Here is a 23,264-nt window from a genome sequence, read left to right on the forward strand (position 1 = left end):
AGAAAAGTACTTAAAAAGTATTAATAAAGTTCTGAAAAAGAGTTCGTAATATAATATTAAAATGCCAAGTCATATAATAATCGTGTTATATTAAACCAACAATATATTACATTTTGGATATAAAAATGTACATTATTAGAATAAGGACTTCATAATCGGTTCGAAATCACGAATCGCCCAATAGTTGCTATTTCTTAATAAAATTATAAAGTTAATTAATTTTTAAAACTCCATACATACACGTGATTTTCTCTTTCTCTCTGTCGTTACGCAATAATTTCAATAATTTTAAACTATGTTTATCTCATTTTTACTTCAGTATGTATGTATGTATGTAGTACATACATTTAAATTAATACGTTTTATTTGACGTCGCAATAAAAAATAATAATTATATGATAAGAAAACCGCTTATGTGTATGTATGTGTTTATACGCGCACTTTTGGACCTTAATAAGTACTGCGTGTTGTACAAAATGAGACTGTTTTACCCGCGATTATACATCTTATTCTTATTATATCAAAGATAATGCAAAATTTACTTAATTTTAATTAAAATTGCAATATTGTGCAAGTCACTTTTAATATTAAAAGCACCAAGATTTGTACATTTGCCAGTAATATTAAAATCGCGAATGAATATGTTCTTATAGAGTAATAAAATGATAAAATAGCTGCTGATTTTAATAATTATACAGTTTTATAATTTTAATATAGCATTACAACTTATATTATATAATATAATTATAAAATATAATATAAATTATATTATATTATATATAAATTATAATATAATTATAATTATAATATATAATTATACTTATAAAATATAACCATAATTATAATTACAAAACATTAAAATTATAATTATAAACCATAATTATAATTATAGAATAAATTATAAAATATATTGTACATAATATAAAATTTAAAATAAACAGACTTTAATAATTATACATTATATTTCGGAGATATTTTTTCTTTCACAAAAAGAAAATCTCTCTCTTAATCTTGTGCTAGCTGAACTTGAACCTTTATCTGTATATCTGATTTATATAAAAAATTATTCAAAAAATTTTTGATGCTAAAATTATTTTTATTTTCTCTTGTTTTATTCGTTTTTGAAAAATAAGATCCTGTCCATTAACATAAAAACGATCAGTCCCGAATATCTTACATACTGTTAAAAAAATGATACAATATGATCTCCGAAAAACTATTTTGCATAGTTAAAATTAAATAGAAGAACGATCCGAATTTATAAGTTATAGAGATATGTTCAAAAAGAAGAACGTTTTGAAGATAATTAATTTTACTTATTGTTAGCTTAATTTCTATGTCCAAATATAAAAATAACAGTCCACGAAAAAACCGATTATATAATATTGTCAACTAAAGCATTGTTTAATGAAATAACTAGTCAAATATTTCATAAAAACGAGACGACGATTTAAATAAAAAAACATCGCTTCTTTGTAGTTTAAAATCTTTGTAAAATAATATGAAAAGAGGAAGAGATATATACGTAGCGTACATAGTATAAACAGATTGTTTTGGTATCATCACAACAGATTAAGTAATGATTGTATCTAGTCTTCATTCTGTGTCGATGACGCAAAAAACAATCATGGCGAGAAATTTTGCCTCAAAATACGCAAACACAAAGGCGGGCGAGAAAAAGCGTGTTTGTTCAGTCTTGTACAACACTTACTTGTATTCTGGAAAATCAAAAGCACTAATCCAGCAAAGCTTGTCATCATCAATAGCCGTTTCCTCTTCCTGTCTGCTTTTCAAAACAAATTCGTTCCTTTTCTTCTCTTATAAACTTTTTGCTTCGGGAAAAAGAGAAATCTTACAAATATAGATCAATTGCAGTATTTGTAAGATTTTTCTGTTTATCTTTTTATATGAATGTATAATCTTTCCTTCATTCAACTATTCTTTCACTCTGGTATGAGACTAGTAATCACTTATTCCTTGTCTTCTTATTATTACACATCGGGACTCCTATCACCCATGTAGCTCCATTCACATAGTTTACCATCCCACTATAGGCATAAAATACGAATTATAAGTAGTGTAATTATTTTACTTTATAACAATAATTTTCGTAATAATTTTACTTACCGATGAGGTAAGGATATTGTGGCCATAAGGATGCCAGCTAACATCACGGACGCATCCTGTGTGACCTCTTACATTGTGCACTATTTTTCCCGTTAGAAGATCGTATACTGAAATTGAGAAAAATAAGTGTGTAAAACCAGGTTGCTCATTTATGAATTTGCGTCCGATAGCTCAGCAGGATCAAAACTTACTGATAAGTCGACCCCTCGAATCTCCCGTGTAAATATATCGTTGGCCGGTTGTAATTTTTGGCGAGAAATGACAACGTATCAAAGTCTTACGAATGGAATGACCGTAATATGTCATGACACTAGTGTCGTTTTTTAATAAAGTTGTACATCCTCGTTCTAAAACAGCAAAATATCATTGTATATTGTATATTATATATATATAATTAATGATTGCACATTACAATCAATCAATCAATATATATATATATATATATATATTAAAAATAAAAACAATGACTGTCTCGAGCATTTTTTTCTTGTTTTAGTTAGCTTGAATGAATATTTACCTGCTGCAGTTAAATGATTTATTCTGTAATCCCAAGACATAGATTGACTGACTGTTTCTGTAGAATATCTGCGCATATCCCACAACTTGATGGTTTGATCTTTAGAATTGGATATTAAATATCGTTGATCGCCGCGTGAATCGATGTACGTAATTCCATCTTGATGCCCAGCAAACATTCCAACCATTTTATCTCGTCTCATATCCCACACCTAAACGGATAGAAAGATATAAAAAAGTATATGTATGTATGTATGTATGTATGTATGTATGTGTGTGTGTGTGTGTGGAGAAAGAGAACTTTCGAGAATAATTGCCTATCTCTTAACTATATCAGTTACATAAAAATATTTTTATGCTCTCTCTCGTGATATTCATGATTTATATCAGAGAAAGAGAAGGAAAGAAGTTTCTTACCTTACACAATCCGTCGTCGCTGCCACTGAAAAAAATTTGTGAAGAGTCATCAGCAAAATGTATAGCATTCACATGCTTGTCGTGACTTTCAATCTGTAAAAATTAATGGCTAATGTAAAAATATCGCTAACACGTCCTCTCCTCTCTAGCTAATGATTTTACGAACCTCACTGAATTTTTGATTGCGCTGACGATCATACATATGAATACGGTTGTCATTAGCGCCACAAATAATATTTCTACCATCGTTCGAAAAGGCTATTGAAAATACGCAAAATGGTCGCTCTTTCGGGTGTAACTGTAGTGTTTGCATCCCATTACTGGAATCATTTTCATTTTTCATCAAAAGAGGGCATTGAAAAACTGTAAAAAAAAAAAAAAAAAAAGAAAAATATATGTTGCATCAAAACTGTAAACGCACGTCGTATAATCACAATGTACTTACGAGTCTCCGACCAAGTCGAGTAAGCGATGTAACTATTATCTGGAGAAAATGCTACGCTCAGAATACTCCAACCTACATCGCATGCCTGAATTGTCCTATATGGCTTCAATCTACCATTATGCGTGCTATACACATACAACTGTTTATCTGTAAATAATAAAGATTTATGTGCAAAGATTTGACAAGTTGAACATTAATTGACAATCGACAACTTATTGTGAGATTAGAAAATTACACGAGTTCAATTGCTATTTCCGTACAATGTGCATGTAAAATAACATGTGATAAATGTTAACAATTTAATTTACCATGAGTCGCAGAGAGGAAATATTTTCCGTCCTCTGAATATATTCCACAAGATATTCTAGAATAATAATTCTTTAACATGCGGGGGTTATTTGGTAAAAAATTATTTCCTAAGTTACATGTTTCACTTCGACTAGAACCATCATTGAGGTTTAATCTTTCTATCACAGGTATGATGGACTTATTTTGTTGTCTAGAAGTTTGCATTACCCCAGAGGCCTCTCCTACGAGACAACTTATGTTGTTGTCCTAAAAAGCAGCGCACAAAGTTATGATTGATGTAAATTGCACACTATAATATACAGAACAATCAACGGAAAGTGTAAAGTAATAATATAATAGATGAATACATATCACACAAAATTTGACAATTATCTCTTTCAACGAAAAGAAAAGAAGAAGAATTTTTATAATTATTCTTACATATTCTATAATTTTTATAGTTACAACAGATAACTCACCACTAGCCTGGATGTATCTGGAACAAAGTCCGGCCTCGATACGAGAGGATGCTCTGGTTCGGATTCAACATCTTCATCCTCTATACCATTTGTGCTGAAAAAAAAAAAAAAAAAACAATCGAGATATATTTTCCAAGTAAATCGCGTGAGATTGAGAGGTAGGTTAAGTTAGGTTACACGATTGACAGATACAGCGGACAAATAACCTGCGCGAAGCGCACGCGAGAAAAAGGGACCGTCATGTTTATCATTTTTTTTTTTTTGTCGATCTCGATCAGCGAGAGGACGATCAGCCGGGGAAACGTCAAACGCGACGTGTCACAGGGCCGCACGAGAGCGAGAGAGACACACAAGGGGGTCGGATAGGTTAGGGAAAAAAAAAGCGCGCGCGAAAGAGAGCTCGACGAATTTGACGTTCGGTTCAGACGCGTAATCGCGCGATTCACACGTTCGCACGAAAGATCGATCGCTCGCGCGTTTAATGCGGAAGGAAGGTGAGAAAAACAGCACGACATACGAAAGATTCAACATTAGATATCTTCCCCTGCGCCTGCGTGTTGTTACGTACATATTCATGCACGGATCACGCATGAATATGTCGTATATATATACTGAAAAAAACTTCAATCGCGCGCGAAGTCAAGCTTGAAAACGCAGCCAATCGCTCGTACGCGAATTTTACTTTTGTGTATTTTTACCATAGACTTTTCGTTCAAAGAGAGTTGCTAATTTTTGTTTTCTAGACGGTTTCATCTCATTGGATGAAAACTCGTAAATGAGTGAATTAAAAATAAATAAGGTAAAAAATAATCGAGAGTGCGCGCTCTATTTGTATGCAAAAGTCTATGGTATTTAAACGCTCCGCCATATTTGAATGTAAAAATTGTGCGCGCTTTCCCTCTCTCTGTATTTACTTCATATTCCATCTCCAGCTTGAACAGACGGCTGCAATATTTAAGGATTGTTGATTAAATCGTGAATTTCTAACAAGGTAATTAAGAGAGATTTTCAATTCCAATTTTTAATCGAATCGTTTACAATTCAATACTGGGAGAGATTATGAGGTGAATTATTATGTATATATATGCGGATGAATATTATTTTTTCGGAATCTCGTGTTCTTGGAGATGATTCCAAATTATACTTCGCAATCCCATGCTCGAAACAGTTTCACGATTTCGTGCAACGTTGAACGACTCTAATTAATATAAACAATGCACAAATAAATTTGCGTGTATACAGATGATATATATTTCGCTATTTATCGTCATTCAAAATAAACTGGTCGGTGATTTCGAGATCCGCGGTTTTGTTCATTTCGTAAACAATTTAGCGCATTTGACGTATTTATACGGAAATCGAGCATTTATATCTATCATCGTTAAATGTCGCCTTTTAAATGCAAATCCGACAATTTATATATAATAGTAATAATATGAATGCAAATAATTACAGCGATAAAAAAAAGTATTTTTTTTTTTTAATATCAAAATCCATATTCTCGCAATTGATTAACATTAAACTCGTTTGATAATTAATAATAATACAATAACATTAAAATTGAAAAATTCATGATTTTTAAAACAGCGACCTTTCTGTATTTATTTGCATGTTAATTATAATCTAATGACATTTTATCGATTTTATTTCAATCTTTGGAGATAAAATATTATTGTTTGTGAATTATATAAAACAATTATAATAAAAATGACAACAATAATCATTATTATGTAATTTACATATATCATTCACAAGCGTATATTTCCATACATATCTTACAAAAAAAAATTGTATTACATTATATATTAAAAATTGTAATATATCATATATACATTAATACATTTATATGTGTATATATGATGTATTAATACATCTTTTCGTAAAGAGATGTATATTATATAATAACAATAGTAAAAATAATTATAATAAAAATAACAACATTAAAATGAATTAATAGATCATGTATACATTATTGATAATACAATTTTGTGTAAAATGTATATCATATACATATATTATATTTCGCATAAAATATTGTCTGCAAATCGATTTTTTCATAATTTATTTCGTCGCGTCTTCTCTCGTTTTATAATTTTTTTATACTCATAACAATTTCATAAATCTCTTCTGTAATCTATTATCGTTAAATCTCTTGCGAAAATGCTCTTCTCAAGAAATATTCGTCTGATTATGCAAATCGAATCGGATTTATTATTCTATATACATATATAGCACCGCGGTAAATGTTCCGAAACTTTGGAATAATCGTGTTTGAAAGTTTTATAAGATAAAAGCAAAGGTCGCGCAATTCGAAAGATGGACTGAAGGATTATGGCTACAAGATAGCGGTATTAAAAGAAATTTATGCGGAGGGACGAGCGTATATAAATTTGGATTAAACTTGTTAGAGTGACAATCCGAATTTTTTACAGGGTGTCCGGTAACTAACGGACCAACGATTACAAATGGATTCTTTGGTCAATTTGGGAACGATTTTTCCTCAGCGAAAATGTCGAAAAAGGTCATCATTTTTTACAACTTTCCAATATTTGTCATTATGTGTATCTTTATAACTCAAATTAAAATTTTATTATAGTAAACTCTACCTAAAATTAACTGAAGAATGTGACTTTTAACTCCAAAACGTTTAATTTTCAAAAAACCAATTTTTTTCAATCGCTTATAACTCGAAAATTATTGACTTCTCAACATTTTTGCTAAGAAAAAATCGTCTCCAAATTGGCCAGAAAATCCACCCTTAATCATTGGTCCGTTAGTTACCGGACACCCTGTATACGCGACGAGATCCGTCCTTATAGAAATTTATCACTAGTAACTTAAAATACTTTTAAAATACTGATATACAGTAATTTAAGTATTCGAAATAAGTAATTAAGTACTCGAAATAAGTGATTAATTGGCGTTACAAGTGATAAATTTCTACAAGGGCGGAAAATGATGATTAATTCAATACAAGAATGCGGTTAATTTCGCGGTTAAATATTTTGCGGTTGGATCAATGGTTCAACATTACTATATTTTTATCGATACACTCGCACGATTAATATTTTGTTATTTGATACGTGTCGAATAATAAACTCGATACGATATGCAAATTCTGTGTTTGTTGAACAGAGATTTTTTTTTATTAAAAATATTGTTTTAATTTTTTTTTCAAAAGTATGTATATTGAATAAAAAATTTAATGTAAAGGAAAAAACATTTTTTGTTTTTTTCCTTTGCATCATACAGTGTTTTAAAGCATTTCTGTATTCACGTTTAATTGTCGAGAAATAAAGGAAATGGAAATGATAATCACACTTTGTAGGAAACGTAATAGATAGATGAAATCTTAATACTTTACTAAATTCTTTATCGATTACGTTGTTGATGTATTAGAAGAAAAAATAAATAAGATTTTTTACTGTAATTATTTTCTCTACGAAGAGAAAATGCGCAAAATATTTTCATAATCACGAAAAATAATTGTTGCATCTCGATTCAAAAATAAAATGTGATCAATTAAAAATATAATAGGTCTGTCATGTCATTGTCGTATTACGTGGATAGAGGAAAATTCAAACCTGCACTTTAATCATTTATAGAGTAAACAAACATATATATAAGAGCGGAAAATTATTATTTTGCGAGAACAAAAGATTAAAGATTAAATAATTACAGCTGATTAATAGATTAGATATTTACTGTTGTCTATAATATCATAATAGATTAAGTCTATTATGTTCGATAAATTAGACAATTAAGCTTGTAGCTTTAATAATTAATAAAATAATTCTGAGGCATTAATAATTTTTTCAACAAACGATGGAGAGAACGAGAAAAATTATTTTCGCGAAAATTAAACTTTGAAAAGCTAAATGCATGGATCATAAATTATTTTTTAATTTAATTTTCGCTGCAAATTTACATTGCATTTTTATTTAAGGGCAAAAAATATGAAATGAAACACCTTTCTCAATAAATATTTTCCCTAAAAATCGATTCCGGATCGTCTAATGAGTCCAGTGTCAATTAAAATTATATTCGACAGTTTTTCGGATAATAAGTTGTTTATTAAATAAAATTAAACTATATCAGAAGTTAAATGAGTAATAAAATATTTTTTAAATCAACTTTAGCTGTAATTTACATCGAATTTTTATTTAAGGGCAAAAAATATGAAATATAGTAAGACATCTTTCTCTAAAAATATTTTCCCTAAAAATCGATTCCGGATCGTCTAATGAGTCCAATGCCAATTAAAAATGTATTCGACAGTTTTTTCGATAATAAGTAGTTTACTTTATTAAGTAAAATTAAACTATAAGAAGCTAAATGAGTGATAAAATTAAAATGACAGTTATATAATACAAAAAAAGATCGGCTCGAATAATAATAATCTATATAATCGAAATAATTGAACGAAGGTCTTTTTTCGATCAAATTTTTTGACAATTAATTTATTATTGAAATATCATACCCTGCGGAACGTTTCGAACATTTACTTATGTCATCTTCAGCCGCTAATCCTTACGAAATACTTTAAAAATAATATGAAATTGTGTAATAACTCCATAAATACGTACATAACTCGACAAGTCAATTATTAGTCATGACAATTAAAAACACAATTGGTGTACATGTCGTTCGATATATAAAAATATTATTCACTTATGTCAAAGCATGGATATAACGACCCTATCGAGGTAAAACTTAACTCATTTTAAGTAATACCTCGATAGGGTCGTTATACCCATGCTTTGACATAAGTGAATAATATTTTTATACGTCGAACGAACACAATTGTTGTACATGTTTTTAATTGTCATGACTAATAATTGACTTGTCGAGTTATGTACGTATTTATGGTGTTATTACACACAATTTCATGTTATTTTTAAAATATTTCGTAAGGATTAGCGACTGAAGATGACATAAGTAAATGTTCGAAACGTTCCGCAGTGTATAATATTTCAATAATAAATTAATTGTCAAAAAATTTGCTCGAAAAAAGGCCTTTGTTCAATTATTTCGATTATAAAGAGTGATAAAATATTTTTTAAATCGACTTTGGCTGCAATTTATATCGAATTTTTATTTGAGGGCAAAAAATATGAAATATAAGACATCTTTCTCTAAAAATATTTTCCCTAAAAATCGATTCCGGATCGTCCAATGAATGCAGTGTCAATGAAAATATATTCGACAGTTTTCTGGATAATAAATCGTTTACTTGATATAAAAGCAAGTTTTTAGTTCGTAGAGATTTTCGCGTCTGTCATCATCCAATGACGCGTCATCACCCTCGGCCTTGTCAATCACGCACGGGAGAATCCTAATAGCGTTAGCAAATGTTACGCCGCTATTTCCGATTGTCCTGCGCGTAATCGTATCTGTATAAACGGTTCGATACGAAGCGGAAGCTTCGCTACTCTCCGTTCCGGACGTGAGCGCGTTCTGAAAATGGTACTTGCACGATAATGCGTTTGATGCAATGAATTTCAATCGCGCCCTAATTTCATATATATTCATCGCAAATAATTCACGATATATATACGAACTGCCGATTAGATTGAAAATATCTCTTGTAATACCGGATAATTTTCCGAGAGCCCGAAGGGTCGAAAATCACGAGAAGATATCGTCTCTTCCTCTCTATTTTTTTCTCGCAAATTGAACTTGAGAGAAATCACAAGATTATTACCCTTCGTTAATTTGAAGAGTGAAAACTATCTGCTTTCAGAAGATTTCAATTTAAGAGACTGAGTCTCGTAAAACCTTCAATATTGATATTCGAAGATCGATAGTAAATAATGAGCTGGCGTTTCTTGTGTGTACAGGAAATAAATATAGGCGTCAAAAATCCAAAGAATCTGCCTCTATGATACTTAAAATAAATCTATACAATGAAATATACATACGCGTATATTAATAACTTTCACTCTCTATTTGCGCGTGTCAATAATTGAGTTTCAAATTGTAAATATCGACGTTATAAACACTTACGCCTACTTGATTGTATACCTAATTATAATTAATCCTATTTCAGAACATACACACACATACACACATAAATTATATAATAACTTAATCTAACTTTCAGTAGAAATATGAGATTGATCTTTTCTCCTTTATCTTTTTAATAAGTAATTTTTATAAAGTAATTTTCAGTTTTTATTTTTTTATTCAACTCTAACATATTTTTTTTCTTTATATTAATAATAATATATTCGTTTATCCTAATTTATATTTATATTAATATGATATCTTTAATAATGTTTTTTACTCGATAAAATCCAAATGCAATTTAATTTATTCATCTACTGATTTTATTAAACAAATTTTTATTTGATTATATTTTTTAGATTTTTTCTTCTTTATATATAATTTTATTGTAATCTCTTGTAAAAAATTTAAGTTTATAATATAAATTTTGTATAAATTTTATATTATCGCAAATATTTCAGAAGAAAAACGCGAGCTTCTTATAAAATCTCACAATAAGCGCATTATTTGACAATTTTAATTAGACACAATTAATACGGAAAAAGTCAATATTGTCAATTTTTAGACATTCGATATTTTATCATGAAAATTTTTTTGTATATATCTACATATAATTTTCTATATTAGAAAGTCGGAAGACAATTTATTTTTGTTTCTACGCACCAGCCGCGTGGAATTTCGTTTTTAATATTCTTCTATAAAATGGTTGCACTCGAAAAATCGCATTTCGTAATTGATTTCCCTCCGCATAAACCGTGTCCGATTGAATTAAAGCGAGTCGACGTCGGGCGCGTGCACGATTAATTCGGGGTCGTGATTTTATATACGAGAGTGAGAGAGAGAGAGAGCGAGCGAGCGAAAGAACGCGTCCGCGAAATCTCATTGGGACATAAATTTTCCGGCCGACACGAATCGTCGTCGTCGGGGAAAACGGATTGTGATTGTGAAAGAGATCCGATCGGGCCGGATGTACAATAGACGCCGCGACGGACACAATAGCACGATCACGACGAAATTAGATCGGTCCATTGATTGGTTCGTTGACTCGTAACAAGCTTGCTTACAATACGGCGTTATAGGTACGACCGTGACTCGTATTTCTGATTTGGAACGGCGCGCGTGTGACGTCAGAGGGTACGCTTATACGCAACGAGATCCGAGGAGTTCAATGCAGGAACGAGATGAGCCCGTCGTAATTTGAGCAAGACTCATTTCGAGCATGATTTCGCGCGATTGTGTAGGTTTCGAATTTCCATCGTTTTTCTTTTTTTTTTCTTTTTTTATTTTTTTGCACGCCCCGCTTATTTACTCCTCCACAAACTCTTCTTAATTGCGTCATCGAGACGGTCTAAGTTTGTAAAAAAAAGTTTGTAATAAGCGCGCATCAAAATAATTATGAAAATGTATAGGTATAATTTTTATGTTATAAAGTTTGATTTCCCTCTTCGAGTATACAGGATGTCCCAGGACTTATGACACCTTTTAATAGAAGGTTTCTAGGGTTATTCGGAGAAGACTTTCCCTCAGCGAAAATATCGAGGCGCATAATTTTCGAGTTATTAGCGATTAAATGAAGAATAAGTTTTTTTTTTTCATTAAACTAAGCCTGGTGAATTTGTGAAAATAAAATATTAACGAAACCACATTCTTTTGTTAATTTTAGGTAGAGTTTACTTTAACAGAATGTTAATTTAAGGCTTAGTTACAAAAAGATTCACGACAGCAAAAATTGAAAACACGCAAGAAACGACGACCACCCCGACATTTTTATCGAGGAAAAATCGTCTTCGAATAAATCTTTCATAAAATATAAAAATCCTTAATCCCATATCAAAGTTTGATTAACGATGTTACCTATATCCTAAGTTAGCTTTTAATTTTTCAAACAAGTTTAATAGTCGCGTCTCGACAATGACAAACGAGGCGCTCGAGAAAAGGAGAGAATCGGGAGGAATAAAACGGGAAGACAAAAATTACGCGGAGAGTTCCGGCGCGATCGCTAAAAATAGAGGATTAGGAGGACCATCGATCTCGTCGGCGATTCACAGCTAATAAGTCAATTAGAGTCGAATCAGTCGGCCGGCCGCCGCCGGACAATCGCTCATCGTTACGTGACGTTTCGGAGTAGAAGAGGCAAGAAGAAGCGGCCGAGCGTATCGATGACAGGCGGACAGGAAGGCGACCAGGCAGGCAAGCAGGCAGGCAGGTAGGTAGGTTTTTCGACGCCAGGGCGAGGAAAACACCCCCTATATATCCCGCATCAATCCCCATTCTCTCGCCTTTCTCACCCCCATAGATCCACATCCCCCGCATATATACAGGGTGTTTCTAAAACTGGCAGAGATTTGGAGGATTTATTCTAGAGATCAAAATATGAGAAACAAGTTTCTACATACAGGGTGTCCCGTAGGAAATTGCTGAAACTAATCAGCTGTCATTTTTAGGATTTTTTTAAATTACTTTTTATCAATAAAATAAACTGATATACATTTTATTCATATTGATTAAAAACTGGATTTTAATTCCTCTTTCCAACACAATTTTTGTTTTCTCAATAACTGCGTGCGTTAAAAAATGACAGTTGATTAGTTTCAGCAATTTCCTATGGAACACCCTATACAAGGGTGCAAAAATGAAAATTAGCAGCCTTCATATATCCCACTCAAAATCACATAAAAATGAAGTATTCATCTGTGAAAGCTTATAATACACCCAAGTAGCAAACCTATTACGTCATTCTGACGTTTAATATCAGTTTGCACCTTTTCATTTTGACGTTTCATGACGTCAGTGTCCATTGTTTCATTTTTCCTCCCAAATTAAGGCGACTATAAAGCAACTTTCGATCCAGGTTTTCTTCTTTCGACCCCTAGAATATGTCCTTCAAATTTCTGCCGTAATTTTAGAAACATCCTGTATATACATCCCCCGCATGAATATATATATATATATGTATATCCAGGTAGCAAACTACATCATTTTGACAGTTTCATGACGTCAGTTCGCATTGTTTCATTTTTCCTCCCAAATTAAGGCGACTATAAAGCAACTTTGGATCCACGGTTTTCTTCTTTCGACCCCTAGAATATGTCCCTTCAAATTTCTGCCGTAATTTTAGAAACATCCTGTATATACATCCCCCGCATGAATATATATATATGTATATCCAGGTAGCAAACTACATCATTTTGACGTTTCATGACGTCAGTTCGCATTGTTTCATTTTTCCTCCCAAATTAAGGCGACTATAAAGCAACTTTGGATCCACGTTTTCTTCTTTCGACCCCTAGAATATGCCCTTCAAATTTCTGCCGTAATTTTAGAAACATCCTGTATATACATCCCCCGCATGAATATATATATATGTATATCCAGGTAGCAAACTACATCATTTTGACGTTTCATGACGTCAGTTCGCATTGTTTCATTTTTCCTCCCAAATTAAGGCGACTATAAAGCAACTTTGGATCCACGTTTTCTTCTTTCGACCCCTAGAATATGTCCTTCAAATTTCTGCCGTAATTTTAGAAACATCCTGTATATACATCCCCCGCATGAATATATATATATGTATATCCAGGTAGCAAACTACATCATTTTGACGTTTCATGACGTCAGTTCGCATTGTTTCATTTTTCCTCCCAAATTAAGGCGACTATAAAGCAACTTTGGATCCAGGTTTTCTTCTTTCGACCCCTAGAATACGTCCTTCAAATTTCTGCCGTAATTTTAGAAACACCCTGTATATACATCCCCCGCATGAATATATATATATATAAATATATATATACATATCCAGCGCACCTATCTACCTACCAACCTACCAACCTACCTACCTACCTACCCTGCAACCCAGACCTATAATTTCCAGGCAACGCGGAGGCCTACACCCTGAGCTCCGAACCGGGCGAGGACCTGCGCCAGGCGCCGGCGGAGAGCCAGGAGGCGGAGGGCTCGCGCGCACGCGCGCGGCTTCTTCTCTTTTCCGGCGCCGTCGTCGACGTCGACGTCGACGTCGCCGTCGACGGCGGCGGTGACGACGCGGGGGGTGGAATCGCGCGCTGTTTACAGGATAACAGGATCCTCTTCTCCTCCGAGCGCGCCAGTCCATCGTCGCCACGCATCATCGGCGCATCCGTCGGCCGCGGCGCGGCGTCCACGCACATCTACAAGCACATATACACATATATATATACAATATATATTATATATATATTTTTATATATATATATATATATATATATATATATATATACACACGCGGCATCAGGAGCGCGCGCCGTCCGCGCGCGAGTGCTCCCTTATTTCGGTGCCACTCGCCGCACTCGCTCGAGAGTTCGCGTCAACTGTCGCGTGCAAGCGTTATTAACCCCTTTTCGAAGTCGCCGTCGCCGCTGCCGCCGTCGTCATCATCGTCCTCGTCGTTCACCCTGTAGCAGCCACCGCTGGCCACCACCGAGGGGTGACTCTTTCTCCTCTCTTCTTCTTCCTCTTCCTCTTGTCCTCGGCACAGAGAGAGAGCCTATGTACGCTGGTGTGCTGTTGCGCGTTTTCCGATATCGTTCGGCAACAGGTGAGTCACACACTCAAGCGCTCCCTCGTCTGTCTATCCATCCGTATATATAGGTCCGTCGCCTTTTGCACTTCGCGTCTGCCTGCGCGATGATATATATATATATGCATATATATATATATTCTCGTCGTGTATTGTATATCGCGCGGATAATTATAGTTCGCTGGCTCCTTTTGAGGATCTTCCTGGTCTTCTTCGGTGGAGAAGTAAGACGGAAGGAAGGCGATTACACGCGCGGGAATTATTAGGGGTGAGATTGGGGTCGCGCCGGGAATATCCGACAGGATAACGCGTCGCCGCGGGCCGAGAAACCGAGCCTTCAAGATCGGGCCTGGCGATTTAGAGGGGTTGCGCTTGCTAACGTTAACGGCTCGCGCGCGCTTAATATCGATTTACCGGAGCGGATATAACGCCCGTTAACGTCAATCCGACGAAAACTTTTCGTTCGCGTCCTCCCTCGTGCGATTAAAATTCCGCGAGCGTTAATCCTGGAGAGCGCGGAACAAAAGGAGTACACAGTAAAAAAATTGTGTTAAATTTAACACATTTCACATGTCCCAATTTATCCACTCTAATTTTAATGTTAATTTAACAGAAAACAATTATGTAATTAAATAACACACGTAATATGTGAAAAAATAACACCAAAATATATAATATAAGCAAAAATTCATACATTTTCATTTAATTGTGTTGTTTTAACACTTGAAAATAGTGAATATTAACTCAACAGACAAATGTCAAAATAACATAACGACAATATGTTATATTAACATAAGAGTATGTTAAAATTTTAACACAAAAATTTCTACACAAGATAATTTCAACAGAAATACGAAATGTTTTTTACCGTGTATATATGTGCTTCGTTATTATTTTCCCTCATATGGTGAACGAATCAAGGAAATGGGAACAAATTTTACTATTTTTCTCTGTTTTATTCCTCCCTTTCTCTCTCGTTCTGATTATATTTACCTTATTTTGCATATGAGATATATTATTTACATATATGGTTCACAAAAAGCCGATTTATTATATTATAGAGGTATCATCTGCGTTAAGTTGTCTAATCTCAATCGAGCGAAGTGCTGTTAGATATTGTATGTTTAAGTTTAATGTATTTCCACTTATTATGCCAGAATCAAATATATTTGCAAAGTATATTTGATAAAAATTTGTAACTTTTCTTTAATGTAACGGGCGCAAAAGGTATACACTGAAAAAAAAATTTTTGTTGGATTAACAAAAATTCTGTTCGAAAATAGAACGAAACGGAATTCTGGTTGAATCTACCAGAATTTCTTTTAATACAACAAATATCTTGTTTACACCAACAAACTGATTTGTTGTACAAACAAGATGCTTGTTGCATTAAAAGGAATTCTGGTAGATTGAACCAGTAATTCCGTTTCGTCCATTTTCGAACAGAATTTTTGTTAATCCAACAAAATTTTTTTTCCAGTTTATAAATGAACAATATCACTAGCGGGTTTCGTCGATTAATCACATGCCACAACGAATTAATCGCGAAACGAGATGTGACGATAATTTAGAAATCACCGATTCGAATGTCACTCGATTCTATAACAGACTAGAAGAAAATCTTTCAACGCGTGTCGCGAATTTCGAGATATCTCAAAACAATTAAAATAAATATTATAAAATCTGTACGAGAAAATTTTCTCTCTCTCGATTCTATAACGGACTGTTCTTCAGGAAGGAGCTTTTAACGTTTCCTTGTCGCGAATTTCGACATATCGCAAAACAAAATAAATATTCGCGCGTTTATAAGTGTTACACGTATGTACAAATAAATGTTCTCTCTTTCTCGTCCTGATTATATATTTATTCATTTTGCATATATAAGCCCAATTATATTGGCGGGCTCTCGTATAAATTCCACTGTTGATAGCGATAAATTTATATATCGAGACACCATTATGTCAAAATCCGTTTAAAGTGCATTTAATAAAAATTTGAAACTCTTTTTTATATGCGCAACGCGCATATAAAATGTTTGACTAATTAATAATGATCAATCGCGCATTTATAAGTATTATATATTTGTACAAGTAAATTTTTTTTTCTCTCTCTCTCTCTCTCTCTCCTTCTCTGGTTTCTATTATAATTACTTATTTCGCATATAAGCCCAAGTGTTATACGAATCAACAGTCTCTCGTATAAATTGCACTGTTAATGACGATGAATCTATATATCGATGCATAATTATGTCCAAATCCTTTTAAAGGATATTTGATAAAAATTTGAAACTGTCTTTTTTTATGTGTCAACGCGCATAAAATGTTTGACTAATTAACAATTATATTAATCACGTTTCATTATACGCGATTAAATACGTGTTATATTAATTGCAAAACTCAAGATATGACAAATTTCAAATTGACCGATTTGAATATTTGACGATTATACGCGTGTCACAGACTGTTCTTGAAGAGGATCTTTCAACGTCTCCTCGTGTCGCGAATTTCGATGTATCGCGAAAAATAATAAATAAACACCCATAGAGGTCATTATTCGCGCATTTATAAGTATTATATATACGTATGTACAAATAAATGTTCTCTCTCTCTCTCTCTCTCTCTCTCTCTCGTTCTGACTATATTTACTTATTTTACACATAAGCCCAATTATTATATGCATTGACAGCCTTTCGTCTAAATTTCACTCCTGATAGCGATAAATCTATATATATGTTATTGATGCACCATTACGTCCGTTCGTCACCAAAATCCGTTTAAAGTACATTTAATAAAAATTTGAAACTCTTTTTTATATGTGCAACGCGCATATAAAGTGTTTGACTAATTAATAATGATCAATCGCGTTCCTTTATACGCGATTAATTACGTGTCACTATAATCGCGAAACAAGACTTGACGATATTATCGAATTAATCGGTTCGAATGCTTTTCGCGGCTGACAGATTATTCTTGAAGAAGAGGATCTTCAACGTCTCCTCGTGTTGTGAATTTTGATATGTCGCAAAACAAAATAAATAAATACCTATAGAGGTTATTCCCGCATTTATAAGTATATTATACATTTGTACAAGGAAACTTTCTCTCTCTTTCTCGTTCTGATTATACTTACTTATTTCCCATATAAATTAATCTATATAATCTATATAAATTTATAATCTCTAGTATCATTGGAAATGACAATCGCGGCAAATTTACATTTCTACGGTCCATTATATGTCAGAATCAAATATATTTGCTTAAAGTATATTTGATAAAAACTTGAAATTTCTCGTCTTTTTTTATGCGTGCGACGCGCATGAAAAGTGTTCGATAAATTAACAATATTAATTGCGTGTGTCTATACGCGATTAATATTGTGTCACGAAATAAATTGATCGCGAAATGAGACGTGCCGATAATTTCAAAGTTACCGATCCGAATGTCACTCGATTCTATAACAGACTAGAAGAAAATCTTTCAACGCGTGTCGCGAATTTCGAGATATTTCAAAACAATTAAAATAAATATTATAAAATCTGTACAAGAAAATTTTCTCTCTCTCTCTCTCTCTCTCTCTCTCTCGTTCTGCTTATATTTACTTGCATGCCATATAAATCCAATTAACAAATCCATCATATCCAGTGAGCCATATATTGATAATCTTTACTATCGTTTGCAGTGACACTCGAGGCACATATACACGGATCATTTTGTCAGGATCAAATATATTTGTTTAAAGTATGTTTGATAAAAATTCGAAACTGTTTTTATGCGAGTAAAAGTGATCGAATTAATTGCGTGTGTCTATACGTAATTAATCACGTGTCAAATGTTCGCGAAACGAGACCTGATGAATTTCGAGTTGACCGATTCGAATGTCTCTCGATTCTACGCAGGTGAAAGACTGTTCTTGAGGAAGAATTTTTCATAACAGTCTCCTCGTGTTATCTATCGATGTATAGGAAAACAAAATAAATGTACACACATAAAGGACATTCGCGTATTCACAAGTATTATAAGTATTATATATACATTTTTGTACAAGTAAATTTTCTCTCCCCGGTAAAAATTTTTTTATACATAATTATATATAAATAATTTTTAATTATACATATAATCGTAAAAATATATGTGAAATATGTCTATTTTTAAGATGCACATATAATTTTTTAAAATTAATTATGTCTATTTCTATATAAATTATAAGGGTTCATATATAATTATGTCAAATTATATATGAAACATATATATTTATAAATATGAAGAAATATATATTATATATATATATATATATATATTTCTTCATATTTATAAATATTATATATATATATATATATATATATATATATATATATGTATGTATATATATATATGTATATATATATGTATATATATATATATATAAGCACTTTCATCTAATTATGTATGGATATATTTCATACATAATTTTGCAATTATGTTTATATATTTCTATATAATTCTTTATTGTTATATATTAAAAATTTATTATCGGGTCTCTCTCTCTCTCTCTCTCTCTCTCTCACTCTTTCTTTCTCCCTCTCGTTCTGATACTTACTCCTGTGTCATATAACGAAAATCTGTTACTGAATCAAGAATCTTTTGCAGCAATTTATTTCTCTGTTGCGAATTAAGTATCGTTCTCCCCCCACGGAGAGACATAAGACTATACATGTATACCATGTTACTTATTTCGTTCTCAATATAATCCATATTTGTTTAAAGTAGTTGATAAAAATTTGAGACCGTTTTTTTCTCTTTTTTTTATATATGCGTAACGCGCGTAAAAAGAATTCGACTAATTAACAATATCACTCGCGTGTGCCTTCGATTAATCACATGTCAAAACTATATCGCGAAACGAGACGTGAATTTCGAATAGACCACTTCGGATGCTTCTCGATTCTACGCGTATATTTAACAGACTGTTCTTGAAGAAAGATCCTTCAACGTTTTGTGTCACATATTTCGATATATACACACGGTAAAAACATTTCGTATTTCTGTTGAAATTATCTTGTGTACAAATTTTTGTGTTAAAATTTTAACATACTCTTATGTTAATATAACATATTGTCGTTATGTTATTTTGACATTTGTCTGTTGAGTTAATATTCACTATTTTTAAGTGTTAAAACAACACAATTAAATGAAAATGTACGAATTTTTGCTTATATTATATTTTTTTGTGTTATTTTTTCACATATTACGTGTGTTATTTAAATACATAATTGTTTTCTGTTAAATTAACATTAAAATTAGAGTGGATAAATTGGGACATGTGAAATGTGTTAAATTTAACACAATTTTTTTTACTGTGCACAAAACAAAAATAAATATGCACTGCAATAGAAGTCATTATTCGCGCACTTATAAGTAGAGAATATGTATCTCTCTCTCTCTCTCTCTCTCTCTCTCTCTCTCTCTCTCTCTCTCTCTCTCTCTCGTTCTAATTATATTTACACAATTTCCATGTAAAACCGGTCCACATCGACATCTCTACTCAATGATCCCACACCGATTTGCCTCAAATATATAAATTTAGACATCATTATGTCGAAATTTGATATACTAAAAGTATACTTGATAAAAATTCGAAACTGTCTTTTTGATGTCTGTAACGCACGTAAAAAATGTTCGATTAATAAATAGTAACAATCTAATGTGCTTTTGATTAATCACATTAAAACGAACGAATCGCGAAACGAAACGTGAATTTCGAATTGATCGATTCGAGTGTTTCTCGATTGTACGCGAGTAAAAGACTGCTCTTGACGAAGGATCTCTCAACCTTTCCTTATGTCGCGCATTTCGATGTATCGTAAAACAAAAATAAACACACACATATTCTTATTCGTGTCCTTATACCCGGTAAAAATTTTTTATATATAACTATATATAAATAATTGTATATTGATACATATAATTATAAAATTATATTTTGTGAAATATGTCCATTTTTATACATAATTATATAAATTTATATATAAATTATATATTTAACATATATATTTATATATATGAAGAAATACTTATTTATTATATAAATTTATATACTTAATTATAAAAAGCACTTTCATCTAATTATGTATGGACATATTTCATACATAATTTTGCAATTATGTTTATATATTTCTATATAATTCTTTATTGTTATATATTAAAAATTTATTATCGGGTCTCTCTCTCTCTCTCTCTCTCTCACACTCTTTCTTTCTCCCTCTCTCGTTCTGATACTTACTCATATGTCATATAACGCAAATCTATTAATGAATTAATCAACTTTTGCCACAATTTACTTCTCTGTTGCGGACTAAGCCTCGATCTCCCTCTACGGAGAGACGGAGGACAATAATACATGTGTAGCATGTTCCTTATTTCGTTGTCAATATAATCCATATTTGTTTAAAGTAGTTGATAAAAATTTGAGACCGTTTTTTTCTCTTTTTTTTATATATGTGTAACGCGCGTAAAAAGAATTGGACTAATTAACAATATTACTCGCGTGTGCCTTCGATTAATCACGTGTCAAAACTAATCGCAAAACGAGACGTGAATTTCGAATAGACCACTTCGGATGCTTCTCGATTCTACGCGTATATTTAACAGACTGTTCTTGAAGAAAGATCCTTCAACGTTTGTCTTTTTGATGTCTGTAACGCACGTAAAAAATGTTCGATTAATTAATAGCAACAATCTAATGTGCTTTTGATTAATCACATAAAAACGAACGAATTGCGAAACGAAACGTGAATTTCGAATTGATCGATTCGAGTGTTTCTCGATTGTACGCGAGTAAAAGACTGCTTTTGACGAAGGATCTCTCAACCTTTCCTTATGTCGCGCATTTCGATGTATCGTAAAACAAAAATAAACACACACATATTCTTATTCGTGTCCTTATACCCGATAAAAATTTTTTATATATAATTATATATAAATAATTATAAAACCACAATCTACACTTCATTCCTCTGGACCAATAGAGCCAAACGCGATGTTATTGCGACAATTAAGAAAGAAAGAAAATTTGGAAACTAAGGAATTTGAATCCTATGGTTGGGATCTCAAAAATTCCCCTTGTTCCTTCTCTTAACATCCCCTGTAAATAAATAGGCGAGAAAAATATTGGTCCGAAAGTCGGCAGAATCGGGAATCGAACCGGCAAGCGGAAGGTCTAGGGTTCGATTCCCAATTCAGCCGACTTTCGGACCAATATTTTTCTCGCCTATTTATTTACAGGGGATGTTAAGAGAAGGAACAAGGGGAATTTTTGAGATCCCAACCATAGGATTCAAATTCCTTAGTTTCCAAATTTTCTTTCTTTCTTAATTGTCGCAATAACATCGCGTTTGGCTCTATTGGTCGAGAGGAATGAAGTGTAGATTGTGGTTTTAAAATTAAAAGAGCTGACTTAAAAGTATTCTTATTATAAATAATTGTATATTGATGCATATCATTGTAAAATTATATGTGCAATATGTCCATTTTTATACATAATTATATATATTTATATATAAATTATATATTTAACATATATATTTATATATATGAAGAAATACTTATTTATTATATGTATATTTATTATATAAATTTATATACTTAATTATATATAAAAAGCACTTTTATCTAATTATGTATGGACATATTTCATATATAATTTTGCGATTATATATGTATAATTTTATATAATTTTATGTTGTTATATACAAAACTTTTTTACCGGATAATAATATATATTCATATATAAATAAATAAATTTTCTCTCTCTGTCGTTCTAATTTTAATTATATTTTCTGCATATGCATATAGTACCAGTCCCGTAAGGTAGGCCAGGTTTTTAAGTCCAAATTCACCATCAGAGCTGCATATCTACGATTCATTATGTCAAAATTAAATATATTTGCTTAAAGTATATAGTTTAAATATATATTTAATAAAAACTTGAGACTGTCGTTTTTTTATGCGTACGACGAGCGCACAAAAACTATTCAACTAATTAACAATATCAATCGCGCGTGTTTGTGAGCACGATTAATCACGTGTCAAATAAACACAATAACTTTGCGAGATGAGACAATTTTCGAATTGATATATAGATTCGAATATTCCTCTACACCTATAGAGATATTATTCGTGCGTTCCCGGGAAAAAATTTTTTATATTTAACAATATAAAATGATATAGAAATATATAAAATTTTACATATAATCGCAAAATTATATATATGAAATGTGTCCATATAAAAAAGTGCTTTGCATATATAATTATATAAATTTATATATATATATATATATATATATATATATATATAATAAATAAGTATTTCTTCATATATATACAATAAATATATGTTTTATATATAATTTGACATGATTATATATGAACTCTTATAATTTATTATATATAACTTT

General features: G+C 31.8%; 2 protein-coding genes across 8 annotated transcripts in view; one reads left to right on the top strand and one right to left on the bottom strand.

Annotated features, from left to right (window-relative positions):
- Positions 1–69: 69 nt before the first annotated feature.
- Positions 70–21,264, bottom strand: LOC114941854 (DDB1- and CUL4-associated factor 11). 6 transcript variants are annotated; one of them, XM_085487710.1, is made up of 10 exons: positions 21,092–21,264; positions 4,273–4,366; positions 3,814–4,060; positions 3,506–3,652; positions 3,227–3,423; positions 3,061–3,153; positions 2,645–2,855; positions 2,319–2,474; positions 2,128–2,234; positions 70–2,048 (listed from the first exon to the last, which is right to left on the bottom strand). In XM_085487710.1, exons 1-10 carry the CDS (start codon positions 21,247–21,249, stop codon positions 1,992–1,994), a joined length of 1,467 nt encoding a protein of 488 aa, XP_085343836.1. In that variant the 5' UTR covers positions 21,250–21,264; the 3' UTR covers positions 70–1,991. The 6 variants fall into 6 exon arrangements, with proteins under 6 accessions (XP_085343836.1, XP_029172854.1, XP_029172846.2 ...); XM_029317021.2 differs by lacking the exon at positions 21,092–21,264 and adding an exon at positions 20,314–20,594; XM_029317013.2 differs by lacking the exon at positions 21,092–21,264 and adding an exon at positions 19,409–19,755.
- bma (SCY1-like protein bma) overlaps positions 14,377–23,264 on the top strand; it is a 39,512-nt gene continuing 30,624 nt past the window's right edge. Inside the window, exon 1 of one of the 2 annotated variants that reach the window (XM_085487708.1) lies at positions 14,377–14,851. The gene's annotated coding sequence lies outside the window, so the exon portion shown is untranslated. The remainder of the gene's footprint in view (positions 14,852–23,264) is intronic. The other variant, XM_029317006.2, reaches the window with a different exon arrangement.

Source organism: Nylanderia fulva, unplaced genomic scaffold, assembly GCF_048542155.1.
Source record: "Nylanderia fulva isolate GAGA-0341 unplaced genomic scaffold, ASM4854215v1 Scaffold6, whole genome shotgun sequence".
Classification (NCBI taxonomy): domain Eukaryota; kingdom Metazoa; phylum Arthropoda; class Insecta; order Hymenoptera; family Formicidae; genus Nylanderia; species Nylanderia fulva.

Bases quoted from the DNA above. Each gene is read 5' to 3' on its own strand.
- LOC114941854 (XM_085487710.1), bottom strand. From the start codon at position 21,249: ATGGATTATATTGACAACGAAATAAGGAACATGCTACACATGTATTAT. The intron at 3,154-3,226 runs GTTCGTAAAATC...TAATTTTTACAG, and splicing joins GCAATCAAAAATTCAGTGAG to ATTGAAAGTCACGACAAGCA. The intron at 2,856-3,060 runs GTAAGAAACTTC...CTATCCGTTTAG, and splicing joins GCGACGACGGATTGTGTAAG to GTGTGGGATATGAGACGAGA.